This window comes from Myxine glutinosa, chromosome 8 (genome assembly GCF_964187855.1).
Source record: "Myxine glutinosa chromosome 8, kmMyxGlut1.1, whole genome shotgun sequence".
Lineage (NCBI taxonomy): Eukaryota > Metazoa > Chordata > Myxini > Myxiniformes > Myxinidae > Myxine > Myxine glutinosa.
In genome coordinates this window covers 60,165,496-60,181,206 of record NC_136268.1, presented here as the reverse complement: position 1 = coordinate 60,181,206, position 15,711 = coordinate 60,165,496, and the positions used below count along the sequence as shown (strand labels likewise).

At 51.3% G+C, this 15,711-nt stretch overlaps 2 protein-coding genes across 2 annotated transcripts in view; one reads left to right on the top strand and one right to left on the bottom strand.

Annotated features, from left to right (window-relative positions):
* The window catches only part of LOC144893281 (uncharacterized), a 1,021,022-nt gene that overhangs the window by 191,105 nt on the left and 814,206 nt on the right, over positions 1-15,711 (bottom strand). The window lies entirely within an intron of this gene.
* LOC137432523 (polycystin-2-like protein 1) overlaps positions 5,351-15,711 on the top strand; it is a 99,278-nt gene continuing 88,917 nt past the window's right edge. Inside the window, exon 1 of the mRNA XM_068124538.2 lies at positions 5,351-5,812. Coding sequence (XP_067980639.1) covers positions 5,485-5,812 — 328 coding nt within the window. The 5' untranslated portion in view covers positions 5,351-5,484. The remainder of the gene's footprint in view (positions 5,813-15,711) is intronic.

Sequence of the window (15,711 nt, the reverse complement as noted above, 5' to 3'; positions counted from 1 at the left end):
CCCTCCAAATCTTCACCATCACCCATCCCTTTCAAATCATCCCCCTTGCCCCTCCCCTCCAAATCTTCCCCATCACCCCTTCCCTCCAAAACTTCCCCATCACCCCTCCCCTCCAAAACTTCCCCATCACCCCTCCCCTCCTAATCTACCCCCTTGCCCCTCCTCTCCAAATCTTCCCCATCACCCATCTCTTTCAAATCTTCCCCCTTGCCCCTCCCCTCCAAATCTTCCCCATCGCCCATCCCTTTCAAATCTCCCCCTTGCCCCTTCCCTCCTAAACTCCCCCCATACCCCTTCCCTCCGAGACTCTCCCTCGCTCCTCCCCTCCTAGACTCCCCTCTCACCCCTCCTCCTCAAAGCGTCCTCCCCGCTTCTTCCCCCTCGCAACTTTCACCTTCATCTCCCCCAACCTTCTGCCTCGCTCTTCCCCCTCCTCAAATAACACCTCACTGTGCCTCACCCAATCACCATCAAATCTTTTGTCCGCCCCATTCTTCCCTTTCTCCAAGCTATTCTGAAATCTCTGACCCACCTTCAACAGCTCTCCCTACCACCTCCTCCTCTTCCACATCTTACCCTACCCTCCCCCCCCCCCCCCATTCTGTATCCGATGCTCCCCCTTCCACTTCATTAACGGTATGGACCTCAAACATCCGGGGCCTTCGCTCAAACTTGACTGATCTCTCCATAAAGGTTGCTTCTGACAAACCAGACGTGATCTGCTTAACAGAAACTTTCCTCCTTCATGATGTCTCTGATTCCTTGGTATCTCTCCCAGGTTACTCCCTCCTCCGGTGTGATAGACCTTTGCCTCATCCTGGAGGTGGGGTTGCTATCTTTATAAAAAACCCTCTTCCTCACTCGCCCTGCACTGTCCTCTCTCCACCTCACCCCCAGGGATACCTTTGGCTACGGCTTCCCCTCGCTCCCACCTTTTGTTCAAATGTGTGTTGTACCGTCCACCAAACAGTGATGACTCCATCTACATCTCGCTGTCTGATAATATGGACCAACTTCTATCGACCCATCCCAACTCTCTCTTCCTCATATGTGGTGATTTCATTTGTCACCATGCCAGTTGGCTGGGTGTGGGTACCTCTCTCTCCAGCCATGGCTCCTCAGCAAAGGACTTCTGGGACTCACTGGGACTGACACAATCTGTAAATTTCCTGACCCGGATCTCAGTCAACGGAGCATCTTCTCTTCTGGACTTGGTTAAGACTAACTTCCCTGAAAATGTCTACTGCTCTTCTTCTGCTCCAATCGGCTCATCTGATCATGTGCTTGTTAAAGTGGACATCTCTCTGACCATTCTCAGTAAGCCTCCTCAGCGTCGACGAGTCTGGCATTTCACTCAGGCCAACTGGCACGGTCTTCAAGCAGCCATCAATCATCTGGACTGGTCTCGCATCTCTACCGCCTCTGACATCAACTCATCCTGGGAATTCTTCCAAAGTAAATTGCTCTCTCTCATGCACACATTTATCCCATCTCGTCTTCAGTTGTCATACCCTTCCTCCCGTCCATGGTACACGGAATCTTGTGGTGAAGCTGTTGCCCAGAAACAACTTTCCTTAGTCTCCTGGAAAGCAAATCCAACGGAAGGAAATTTCATTTCCTTTCACAAAGCCCGAAACAAGTGTGTGTCCACCCTCAGGAGAGCCAGGAAACAATATCTCTCCGTTCTCAAGCCCGAACTCTCTTATCTGTCTCCCTCTTCCAAATCCTGGTGGCATCTGGTCAAATCTGTTTCTGGTGTTTGTTGCCCCTCCATCCCCTCCCTCACCTCAAACGGCTACACGGCTGACTCCACACGTGAAAAGGCTGAATTCCTCAACTCTGTGTTTGCCTCTAAATCTTGTGTCCCAAACCCATCCATCTCTGTACCCACCATACCCAGTCATACCCAGCTGCTCCTGGACTCTGTGTCCTTTCCTCCTGACAAGGTGGAAATGTTTCTGTCAACCCTCGAATCTGATTCTGCAACTGGACCTGACGGCATCAGCCCACGGGTCCTAAAATCCTGTTCTTCCGCTCTTTCACTCCCTCTCTCTGTTCTCTTCACCCTCTCTTTTGCTCAAAGTCATCTGCCATCTGCTTGGAAATCAGCCAACATCACCGCTTTGCACAAAAACGGTGCAAAAACAGATCCTTGCAACTACAGACCAATCAGCCTTCTCCCAATTATCAGCAAAGTCATGGAATCCATCATTGCTTCGGATATGAAATCTTTCCTCTTCTCCAATGGCTTGATCTCTGATCATCAATTTGGTTTCAGACCTGGTCACTCTACTCTGGACATGCTGCTTCTGCTTTCTCAACAATGGATGGAGGTCCTCAATGCCAAACAGGAAATTAGAGCTGTCTCCCTTGACATATCACGTGCCTTCGATACGGTCTGGCACCCCGCTCTGCTCACCAAATTCTCCTCCTTTGGTATCCATGGAAATCTCCACGCATGGCTGGTGGACTTCCTCTCTAGTCGTAGTCAACGTGTGGCCCTGAATGGGTTTCTCTCATCTCCTCTTCCTGTTAAGGCTGGAGTTCCCCAAGGCAGTGTTCTGGGCCCTGTGGTTTTTCTGGTCTTCATCAATGATCTCTCTGACTCTCTTGAAAATCCTCTCTATCTCTTTGCTGATGACTCTACTCTCTGTCGCTCCATTCCTCATCACTCGGATCGGCAGTCTGCAGCCTCCTCACTCTCTGCAGACCTGGACAAAATCACAGACTGGGCAAACAAGTGGAACATGTCTTTCAATCCTGACAAATCTCACACTCTTACGATGTCTCTCTGAAAAGACCGACTGGACAACCCTCCCATCCACTTTCTGAATAATCCTCTCCAAGAAGTTCTGTCACTCAAGCTTTTGGGTCTCACGATCTGCCATGATCTTTCCTGGGAAAACCACATTTCAAATCTGGCCTCCAAAGCCAGTCGCCGACTGGGCATCCTCCGTCGTGCGAAGTCCTTCCTTGGCACACCTGAGCTCCTCACCATATACATGGCTTTCATCCGCAGCTCAATGGAATACTGCTCTCCCCTCTGGGCTGGTGCTCCTGCCTCACACCTGGCTCGTCTTCATGCTGTTGAAACCAAAGCGTTCAGAATCATTGGAATCTCCCGCGATGAAGCTTACTCCAAGGGCCTTTCACTCACTCACCGCAGGCAGGTTGGTGGTCTTTCCCTCTTCTACCGACTCCTCTCCGGCCTTGCCCCCAGCTCTCTCTAGGCTCTGTCCCCCAAATATTCCTACAGGTCGCACAAGATCTGCCTGCAACCCTCTTATGGTTAAACTGCCAAAATCAAGACTCTCTGCTCACCTTCACTCCTTCATTCCTCTTTTCTCCTGCCTCTGCAACAAACTCCCTCACTCTCTTCAATCCCACTCCACCCTCCAGGTCTTTAAAACAGCTGTTCACCACCATCTGTTATCTTCCCCCATCCAAAACCTTGATCTTTTCTACCCCTGCTAATTTCACCCCAAATCCACTTTTTTGAAATACCAAATTCTGTCCTGGAAGTCCTTGGTGTCCTTGTGTTTTATACTTCTCCCACCCCCCCCCCCCCTTCCCACGCCTCCTCCCCAAGCCCTCTTCCTCCCACACATCTCCCGATGTCCCTGCTCTCAAATGTTGTGTTTGTGTGCTTCCCCTTCTCTCCCCATCTTGTCTACCGCTCCCTCTTTTTATATATTTTGTTTGTCTGTTTGATTTTGTTTGTGAAATAAATGTTAGCTCTTTCACGAGCCTCGATTCAGTATACAAAAAAATTTTAAAAAATCATATCATCAAGTTTGCTGACGACACAACAGTGGTGGGTCTCATCAGCAACAATGATGAGTGAGCATACAGAGAGGAGGTGGAGCGGCTAGAAGTCTTGTGTCGTAACAATAATTTGTCTCTTCATGTGGATAAAACAAAAGAGATGAATGTGGATTTCAGGAAGGCCCGCGCAGACTACTCCCGACTGTACATCAACGGTTCCACCATGGAGACAGTTATGAGCACCAGGTTTCTTGGTGTGCACATCACAAATGACCTCAAATGGTCCTTCAACACCACTTCCCAGCCAAGAGAGCACAGCAGCGTCTCCATTTCCTGCGACTCATGAGGAAGGCAAGCCTTCCCCCCCTCCATCGTCACCTTATTGTACTTCTCCTGGCCTTCTCTACCATTGAGAGCGTCCTGACCAGCTGTATCACTGTCTGTGTCTGGTATGGGATTGCAATGTCTCGGACCGCCAGACTCTGCAGCGGATAGTGAAGACGGCTGAAAACATCATTGGGGTCTCTCTCCCCTCCATGCAGGATATATATTACAAACGCTGCACACGCATGGCCGCCAGAATAGCCGACGACCGGTTCCACCCGTCCTATGGACTTTTTGCCCTCCTGCCGTCTGGGAAAAGGTACCGCAGCATCCGGGCCAGATCTGCCAGACTCTAACAGTTTCTTCCCCCAGGCAGTCAGGCTCCTCAACACCATTTTACCTTCCACCACCCGCTTTAATTTAACTAGCAGGGTCTAAACGGCCTCTCCACTTACACTCCATATATCTTATGCTGATATACATAATATGTTGCTGCATAAATGTTTTACTTATCAGATGTAACCTACAGTCAACTGTTCAACTCTATACATTTTTGTTTAAAATTTTTATTTTTACGTTGCCATGGATATTCATTGTGTATTTACTGTATACTGTCCTGGGTATTTATGGTATTGCGTTACACTTGTCATGCCCAATCGCACTTTGTGTAGTCTTCCTTGAATGTTTACAATGCACCGAGGTCCAGGAGGAACGTCATTTCGTTCCATTTTATACTGTATTGTATATGGATGGCATGACAATGAAGTTTATTGAATTGAACAAGCCGATGAGTTTTTGGTTCAGATCCGGATTCAGATTGGTCTCATCAGTGAGATACAAAACACAAAATGTCCAGCCAGGTGAACGTTTGCTCAATGTTGAATGCCATTCTAGTTTCAATTATGCTGTCCATCACTACCTCATGTGATTACCCATGTGCATCTATAGATCCTTGTGTAGAACAAAAGACTGATTTTTATAAGTCTAATCCCAGTCAAAAACGCATACATCAATTATTAAATAACATTCCCACTGAAAGGATAATTCCACAAAGGTTGTAAAACGACCAGATATCCCCGACTCGTATCCTTTCCGCACCTCATCTCCCACCAACGCCCAACCTCCATCCCATCCATCACCCTGTCAGTGAAGACGCGCTTGTGGGCGGGGCTTACCATGCTTGTGGGCGGGGCTTACCATGATGAAAAACTAAACGTGAAAACAATCTTCTTCTTTTTTCTACCTAGAACAGACTCACGTGTGAAGCTCTGTGTGGCGAAGTCGTGTAACTGGGTTTTTTAATCGGCCACAAAGCGCGTCTTCGTCACTCATTCACATTTGCTTTCTCGTACCAGACCTTATTGACCGAGTCGCTTAATAGTAAAACAACTTGCTATGAAGCGCTTCAACAAGTCCAAGGGCAAGAATGAAAATAACCAAACGTCTGAATCAGAACCGCAAGCGTCTGTTGATGCTGGAGCTGAGTATGAAAATCCTGATGCTGCCGAGATGCCCAAGATGGAGCCAGATTCAGCCCATGATGAGAACATCGAGAACGATCTGAAAAAACATGTCGAGAACCCGGAGATGAAAGAGGCTCCGGGTCTCGACTTAGATGCTGCAGATCATAACCGAGAGTATGATGACATCCCTGAAAAGCACGACGCAGATCCCAAAAAGGGGAAAAGAACGCGTTGTGGAAAGTTTTTCGGATGCATTCGGTGTGAGTATACGTGGACGTGGATAATTAAAAATAATGTATCCAATGATTTATATTGCTGCAGTCAAATCGGACCTTGCAACAACTCTATCATATATATATATATATATATATATTGTATACAACATCGAGGTTCGTGTAAGAGCTAACATTAATGACAAAAAAAACAAACGGACACATAAGACGAAATAAAGGGAGCGGGAGACAGGATTGGGAGAGAGGGGGAAGCACACAAGTACAACATTTGAGAGCAGGGACATCGGGAGATCTGTGGGAGGGAGAGGACTTGGGGGGAGGAGGCACGGGAAGGGGCTGGGGCGTGTGAGAGGTAAAAAAAAAAGACATGGACACACCTCGGACTTCCAGGAAAGAAGTCGGTATTTCAAATTTGGCCAGTTTTGGGGTTCTCCATTAGGATCCGATAATCCATGTTGTCATTGTTCATTAACTAAGATGTTTGCCGGTCTGCATTGTACAAGAAAGCTGTCAGGAAGTTGTTTTTCATTTATAGTTATTTGGAGCAATCGCTCAATGTTTTTAATCAGACGCACATCGGATGCTGAGAAGATGGAATGGGGAATTTCATAATTTTCATATATTATGACTTGTCCTTGTGCAAGTTTGTAAACTTTATCAGTCAACAACAGCATTTGCTTCATAATGCATTTGTTAGTCCTTTACATACACACACACACACACACACACACACACACATATACATATATATATATATATATATATATATATATATATATATATATATATATATATATATATACAGACTTGGCATTTAATATGGAATATTTTTTTTGTGGGGGTGAACTTACTTTTCAAGATGTCTTAGAACCAAAAGTTCATTGGAATTATGTTGAAATTATTCTAGATTTTGTTAATGTGACCTTTAAAAGAAACAAAAACCACATTTGACATTTCGAAACAAATAAATTGATCCTTGAAAGTGATGTAAACTGATATCGAACTCAATTCATGGACAGTACTGTGTTAAACTTCTGTACATTTTCCAGAAGTATCTCTTTATTTTGCACATAAGCCAAAAAATTTTTCAACAAAAACAAAAGTTAAATTACGACTGGGATTACCGACAGTAAAATTACAGTTCAGTACTTCGTGTAACCCCCCACGAGCATTCAGGAGAGCACGGACACGTTGAGGCATGCTGTTCACGAGATTTGCCAAGGTTTGGACAGGAATCTCTTGCCATGCAGTGACAACAGCCTGCTGCAATTCACGCACAGAGGTCAGCTGCTGGGCCAAGTGGTCGATTTGACGCGTTAATTCTGCCCACAAGTTCTCTATTGGATTCATATCCGGGGACATGGCAGGCCACTCCATATGCTCTACACCACGGTCAGCAAGAAAGTGTTGGATCATGCGAGCACGATGAGGCCGTGCATTGTCATCTTGGAAGACAAAGTTTCCTCGAAAGGCTGCACGAGCAAATGGAGGCAATGTTTCTTCCAGAATGGCCCTGTACTTGAACTGGTTCAGGTTTCCATTCAGAACAACCAGGTCAGTTTTGCCCCCTGCATGAAAAGCAGCCCAAACGGTCACCCCACCACCTCCAGCTTGGACTCCTGGCACTATACAATCTTTGTTGTAGGCTTCATGCACTTGTCTGCGCACTCGGACGCGGCCATCTTGACGATAAACCAGAAATCTAGACTCGTCACTGAAGATCACGTGATTCCATTGTCCTGGCTGCCATTGACGGTGCTCCCTGGCCCACTGCAATCGGCGCTGGCGGTGTTGTCTGGTCAGGCGTGGCTTTCTTAGGGGACGCCTGGCACGATAGCCTGCTTGAACCAGTCGTTGGTTGACTAGCCTTCTGGATACAGGCACATTTGTCAGTTGCTGCCACTCAGCCCTAGGCCGATTAGCTGACTTGGTACGGCCATTGCGGACTAACCGGTGCAGCTGGCGATCATCCCTCCTTGTGGTTCTGCGGGGACGTCCTGGCCTCGGTATTGGAGTAGGGACACCCCTCTGAGCATTTCGTTTCAGGATCTTTGACACCTGACCTTGAGTGATGCCATACTGCCGAGCAATAGCATGCTGTTTCATGCCGTAATTTCGTAAAGCCACCACTCCATGACAAACAGCATTGTCGAGTTGACGGACCATCTCCAGAGGAAGCGGCAATAACTTTTGGAGACGTGCAGCAGTTGTTTTCCACTCATACAGAATGCAACAACCCTTGTATACCTGACTGTGAAGCCAATCATCAAATGCACCTGTCCGTACATTTTGCCACGCCACCTGTGATATAATCCTGTTGTTGACTTCTTGCTGCGACAGACAATCAGCGACATGGTTCTTTTAACAAATAAATCACCAAAGTGTAAAAGAAACTCACCAGATTGATATACTGAGTTAAGAAAGTAAACCCAAGTCAAGAAAAAAAAAATATTCCATATTAAATGCCAAGTCTGTATGTATATATATATATATATATATATATATATATATATATATATATATATATATATATATATATATATATATATACATATATATATATATATATGTATGTATGTATGTGTATATATATATATATATATATATATATATATATATATATATATATATATATACATATATATATATATATATATATATATACATATATATATATACATATATATATATATATATATATATACATATATATATATATATATATATATATATATATATATATATATATATATATATATATACATATATATATATATATATATATATATATATATATATATATATATATATATATATATATATACATATATATATATATACATATATATATATATATATATATATATATATATCTATAATTCCACTAATCTCTGTGTGTATGTGTGTGTGTATGTGTGTATGCGACAACGATTTCTCGACAACTACCGGTCCGATATACTTGAAACTTGCCAGGTATATTGCTGGGGACCCGAGGATGTGCCTTTTCAAGGTTTGAAATTAATCGGACAAGTACTTACCGAGCTATGGCGATTTAGCCGTTCGCCGTTCGCTTTGGCGTTGCGAATGGACCAAACCATTCCATGTAAATAGAGGGGGGGGGGGTTCTGTGGTCGTTGCGAATGGACGAAACCATTTCATGTAAATAGAGGGGGGGGATTGTCACTGTACTCGCAAGCCGTTCGCCGTTCGCTTTGGCGTTGCGAATGGACCAAACCATTTCATGTAAATAGAGGGGGGGGATATAATTTTAGATAGATATATAGTACGGGCATATATATAGTACGGGCATGCCCTAGTATATATAAACACACACACACATGTATATATATATATATATATATATATATATATATATATATATATATATATATATATATATATATATATATATGTATATATATATATATATATGTATATATATATATATATATATATATATATATATATATATATATATATATGTATGTATGTATGTATGTATATTGTGTGTGTTGTATGAGGGGAATTAAGAACCGACCTCTCTCTCCTCAGTGCTACATTTTGTAAATACCACATATTTACCATGGTACACATGTGGCATGTCTTGCCATCTCCAGCAGAAACAATTATGGGGGGGGGGAGGGAGGGGAGTTTTGTTATTTTCATTATTCAAATGTGTAATACCTCTTGTTGCGTAATTCAAAACACCTCACTGCACTCAAACGTGGGGACAGAAATAATGCACCGTAAAGGTTGGGACTTGCAATACCCTCTCCCACGTAGAGGTGGCGCTACACGATACACATCTACATAGACAATTTGCATCGCCCCCACTCCCCCAAACAAAGACCTCCGGCAAAGATAAAACACCCCTATACACTAATTGGGGGCATGCTGATAATATGTAGCAAGTTTGGTTGCAATCGGCCCACAGCTGTAGGAGTAGTGGGATAAACACACACACACACACACACACACACACACACACACACACACACACACCTGTCCATGAATTATAGTAAGGATAATCAATAAAATCTGGGTTGTTCTTTAACCTATTATTACCCAATTCGTTTTTTTTCACACAACTGGGCATTAGCCGGACAGGGGGCTTATATATGTGTACGTTATCTATCCGTGAGTCTGGAAGCTCTACTCCAAAATGACTTGATAGGAGAGGGGAATGAAGGGGGAGAGGGAAACAAGAACAGGGAGGGGGGGGATAGTGGAGTGGGAGCGGGGAAGGGGAGGATTCTGAAAACCTGTAGGTTAAAACACTGTACTAAAGCGCGCGGCGTTACGCGCGCTGCTTGTGAGCAAGGAGGAAGCGGACAAGCGGTAACATATAAACGTCTTTATTGTAAGACTACACTGTAACACTGTACTCCTCCGGGCTGGTCGCCCGGGGTATATCATGAGGCCACGCCTACCCCTCGGGCGTGGCCACCGCCCACTTGGTGCGTGGAATGATGTCACCACGCCAGTGGGCTTTTGTGTCCGCCACACGCGCCCCCCCAGAATTCCCGCGCACCTGGAGGGCCAGTTTGCGGGGCAGACGAATGACCCGGCCGAAGCGCCCCCTGGCGATCGGCGGCGTCCGGGGTGCAGGGATGCCAGGTGGGATGCCCCTGGCTGCTCCTGGGATGGGTGCAGGACCGGGGGGCGGCGTGGCGGCGGGGCTGGGCGGTGCCGGGGGTCCGCCCGCAGGAGGGCGGCCCCGACGTGGGGGTCGGGCCACTGGCGGTGGATGGTCCACATCGAGGTGGGCCGGCTTGAGGCGGTCTACCGAAACGCGGTCAGGAGTACCGCCGATGTCCAGGGTGAAGTGCTTCGCCCCGGTCTCCAGCACGCGGAAAGGCCCGTCGTACGGGGGCCGCAGTGGTGTCCGATGGGCATCGTGGTGGACGAAGACGTACTCCGCCGTGCGAAGCTCCGGGGCGACGTGCGTCGGTGGGTGCCCGTGGCATGCCGTTGGCACCGGGGCGAACCTCTGGGCGGTCTCTTGCAGAGCGGAGCGCTGCTGTGCCGCGGACCATGGTGCCGTGGAGTCGGGGAGGAACTCGCCCGGCACCCGCAGCGGTTGCCCGAAGACCAACTCCGCCGCGGATGCGCGCAGGTCCTCCTTGGGCGCCGTCCGGAGGCCCAGCAGGACCCAGGGGAGCCTGTCGACCCAGCCGCCGTCGCGGAGGGTGGCCCGGAGCGCGGCCTTCAATGAGCGGTGAAATCGCTCACACAGGCCGTTAGCCTGGGGGTGGTAGGCCGTGGTTCGGTGCAGCCGGACCCCGAGCCCCTGCGCAACCGCCCCCCAGAGCTCCGAGGTGAACTGGGGGCCGCGGTCGGATGAGATGTCTGAGGGGGCGCCGAACCGGGCGACCCAGGTGGCGATGAAAGCCTGCGCGACATCGGCCGCCGTTGTGGACGCCAACGGCACGGCCTCCGGCCACCGGGTGGTGCGGTCCACCATGGTGAGGACGTGGGTGAAACCCCGCGAGGGGGGCAGAGGTCCCACCAGGTCCACGTGGACGTGGTCAAACCGGCGTTCCGGCACCGTGAACGGGGCCAACGGGGCCTGGGTGTGCCGGTGCACCTTGGCGCGCTGGCACGCGAGGCATGTCCTGGCCCAGCCGCGGACGGCCTTCCGGAGGCCATGCCAGACGAACTTGTCGGAGATCAGCCTTTGGGAGGCCCTCGCGCCCGGGTGGGACAGGCCGTGGATGGCGTCAAACACCTGGCGCTGCCAGCCCGCGGGCACAATGGGGCGGGGACGCCCGAGGGAGACGTCGCACAAGAGGGCCGCGCCCGCGCCGTCGAACGGCACCTCGGTGACGCGGAGGCCCGTGACGGCGGTCCGCAAGGCCTGGACGTCGGGGTCAGCGGCCTGGTCCGCTGCCATCCGGGCATAGTCGATGCCGAGGTGGACTGCGTGGGCGACGGCCCGGGAAAGGCAATCCGCCACCGGGTTGTCCTTCCCCGCGACGTGCTGGATGTCCGTCGTGTACTCGGACACGGCCGAGAGGTGACGCTGCTGCTGGGCCGACCACGGCTCGGTGACCTTGCCCATCGCGAAGATCAGCGGCTTGTGGTCGACGAAGGCAGTGAACGCCCGGCCCTCGAGCAGATGGCGGAAGTGCCTGACCGCCAAGTGAAGTCCGAGCAACTCGCGGTCGAAGGTACTGTAACGGCGTTCGGGCGGGCGAAGCTGCCGGCTAAAGAACGCCAGCGGTTGCCAAGCTCCACGCACCCATTGCTCGTGCACCGCGCCCACCGCGTAGTCCGAGGCATCGGTGGTGAGGGCGATCGGTGCATCGGGCGCCGGGTGCGCGAGCATGGTGGCGTTAGCCAAGGCGAGCTTCGCGCCCGTGAACGCCGTGTCCATCTGCTCGGTCCAGGTAACGTCGCCTTTGCCCGGCTTACCTCGGAGAGCTTCGTGCAGGGGGCGCAGGAGCTGGGCGATACGGGGCAGGAACCGATGGTAAAAGTTCACCATGCCCAGGAACTCCTGCAGCCCTCTGATCGTGCGGGGGCGCGGAAACCCCTTCACCGCCTCCACCTTGGCCGGCAGGGGGACGGCTCCGTGCCTGGTGACACGGTGCCCCAGAAAATCGATTGTGGCGGCGCCGAACCGGCACTTTGCGGGGTTCACAATCAGGCCATGCTGGCCCAGGCGTTCGAAGAGCGTGCGGAGGTGGCGTAGGTGCTCTTCGCGGGACGCGCTGGCGACGAGGATATCGTCCAGGTAGACGTAGACAAAATCCAAGTCGCGCAGGACGCTGTCCATCAGTCGCTGGAACGCCTGAGCCGCATTCTTCAGACCGAAGGGCATGCGCAGGAACTCGAAGAGTCCGAATGGCGTGATGACCGCCGTCTTCGGGACGTCCTCCGGCCTGACGGGGACCTGATGGTAGCCGCGTATGAGGTCCACCTTCGAGAAGAAGGACCTGCCCGCCAAACGGGCGGAAAAGTCCTGAATGTGGGGGACGGGGTAGCGGTCGGGAGTCGTGGCGTCATTGAGACGGCGATAGTCCCCGCACGGTCGCCATCCCCCGCCGGGCTTCGGCACGATGTGCAGCGGCGACGCCCAAGCGCTCTCTGAGCGCCGAACAATGCCGAGTCGCTCCAGGGTAGCGAACTCCGCTTTTGCCACCGCCAGCTTCGTCGGCTCGAGGCGGCGTGCCCGGGCGTAGACCGGTGGCCCGACGGTGGGGATGTGATGGGCCACCCCGTGCTTGACGGCCCCCGCCGAGAAGGTGGGCCGCGTGAGGGCCGGGAAGCCGGCGAGGAGGCGGGTGAATGCGTCCGCTGCCGGAAGCGTACAGACCAACGTGGCCGGAACCGAATCGTTCGGCAAGCCGCTTGGCAAGCCGCTCGTTGAGCTGGGCAACGCACATGCGAGCGAGCTGAACGTCTCGGCCTGGACAAGCCGTCTGCGCTTGACGTCGACCAGGAGCCCATTAGCGCACAGGAAGTCCGCGCCAAGCAGTGCCATGGGCACGTCGGCGGTGACGAACGTCCATCGGAAAACCTGCCCTCCAAACCGCAGAGAGAGGCAGCGTTTTCCGTACGTACGGATGGGCGTCCCGTTCGCGGCAAGCAGCGCGGGGCCCCCACCCGCGGCGTGCTTGTCTGACGTGCCGGCGGGAATGACACTCACCTGTGCTCCCGTGTCGCACAGGTAACGGCGCCCGGAGAAGGTGTCCGTTATGAACAGCAGGCTGCTCGAACGGCCGGCGCTCATCGCCACAATTGAGCGCCGGCCCGGGCGTTTCCCGACCCGTTGAAGGAGCACGGCGGATGACACCGCCGAGCTTCGTGGCCGAACTTGGCGTGGAACCAGCACCAGGTGGTGGAGCTGGAGGAGCGCGGCTGGCTCCGCCAGGCCGGTGGAGTCGACGGGTTTCCCCGCGGTGGCGGTTTTCGCCGCGGCGGTGGGCGGGGCGTGGCGGCGTTCACGAGGTGCGTATCAGCATGCTGCTGAAACTCAGCGTGCTGTAGAAGATGATGCTGTGGAACAGCAGCGTCGAAGGCCGTGACGGCCACGCCAACGCTCGCCCGCGTGTCCGAAGCGGCGAAGTACTTGTCCGCCTCGGCCGCCAATGCTCGGGGTTCCGTTAGCCCGGTCCCGGCCAACGCGAGGCGAACCTGCGCTGGAAGTTGGCGACGGAAAAGTGCCCGGAATAGCGAACCGGGGGCTTCGTCGCCCAACAGTGACAGCATATGGTCCATTCGGACCGACGGGCGCGTCTCACCGAGCTCGGGGAGATCCAGGAGGCGGTCGGCCCGTGCGTCGTCCGTGAGGCTGAACGTGGCTAGGAGTAGCCGCTTGAGTGCCTCGTACTTGTGGCCGTCCGGTGGGTGGCGAAGGACGGACACAACTCGAGCGGCCGTGCCGGGCCCGAGGGAGGCGACGACGTGGCAGTAGCGCGTGTCATCGCCGGTGAGGTGCCGAAGCTGAAATTGGGCTTCGGCCTGGACGAACCAGACTTCGGCCTGAGCCTCCCAAAATTCCGGAAGTTTGACGAAGGCGGCCATGGCGATGGCGTCGCGTGTGGAAGGATCGCTCCGGCAGATCCAACGTCGAGGGTCACCAGTAAAGCGCGGCGTTACGCGCGCTGCTTGTGAGCAAGGAGGAAGCGGACAAGCGGTAACATATAAACGTCTTTATTGTAAGACTACACTGTAACACTGTACTCCTCCGGGCTGGTCGCCCGGGGTATATCATGAGGCCACGCCTACCCCTCGGGCGTGGCCACCGCCCACTTGGTGCGTGGAATGATGTCACCACGCCAGTGGGCTTTTGTGTCCGCCACAGTACCATCTCTTTATCACGTAAGCAATAATGGCAAAATTTCCCTCTTCCCCTCTGCACTGTACTCTCCATGCGTGTGTGTTTGTGTGTGTGTGTGTGTGTGTGTGTGTCATAGTGTGTGTGTGTGTGTGTGTGTGTGTGTGTGTGTGTGTGTGTGTGATCTCATTCACCGGCCACACCATCTGACCCATGGGGCTCTCAATTAGCATCAAGTGTGACCATTCCTCCAGAATGGTTTTGCACTTTGACCTTCCTCCACTCCAACACCCAACGCCCCTCACAATCGCACCCCTTCCAAACCTCACCCCCAGACTCCCCCACTCCACTTTCTACTTCCACGGCTCATCTCTCCTCCCCTCACCAACACCCTCCAGATTCTCCCCGAGCCCATACACTCCCCCACACCTCTTTCCCACTTCCTCACACCCTCCCCACATCCTCACACCCAGCTCCACCCTCAAACCGCCTCTCACACCCCACATACTCAGAATCCCTCGGGTGTCGAACGGGTATCTCATCTAGTTATATCAAAACGGGCAAGTATGTGCTATCATTGAGATATACACGAGCATGTGGGCAGGCATGTGCTCGTACATCTACCAGTGAGGCCTCAAAATCTACGATTCTCCCAAAATCTATCATCAAGATGTATAATTCCTCAAAAACTTCAGATTTCCCCCAAACTTATTTTAGCGCAAGTGTAACAGCATCAGGTGCATTCATTAGTACAATCACGTATAACATAGATAAACCACACATGAAACCTGTCATCTTGCCTGCTTGCCTGTGCGTGTAATCACTTGGTACGCTTGCCTGCAGAACGCACAGAACCATGTCATTTCCTTTTTAAACATCCTTTTTTATATATATACTTAGTCGAGGCTCGTGTAAGTGCTAACACATAGAACATATGATGAAGGGAGCAGGAGAAGGGGGAGAGAGAGAGAAACACAAGAACAGTAGGGAACAGGGACATCAGGAGGACTGTGGAAGGGAAAAGGATGGGGGTGGGGTACACGGGATAATCAGGATGGACACTACAGGAGATTTCAGGAAAGAAAACAGGGAATTTGAAGGAGGTGGGTTTGGGGTGGATTAACGGAGATAGAAAAGCTCAAAG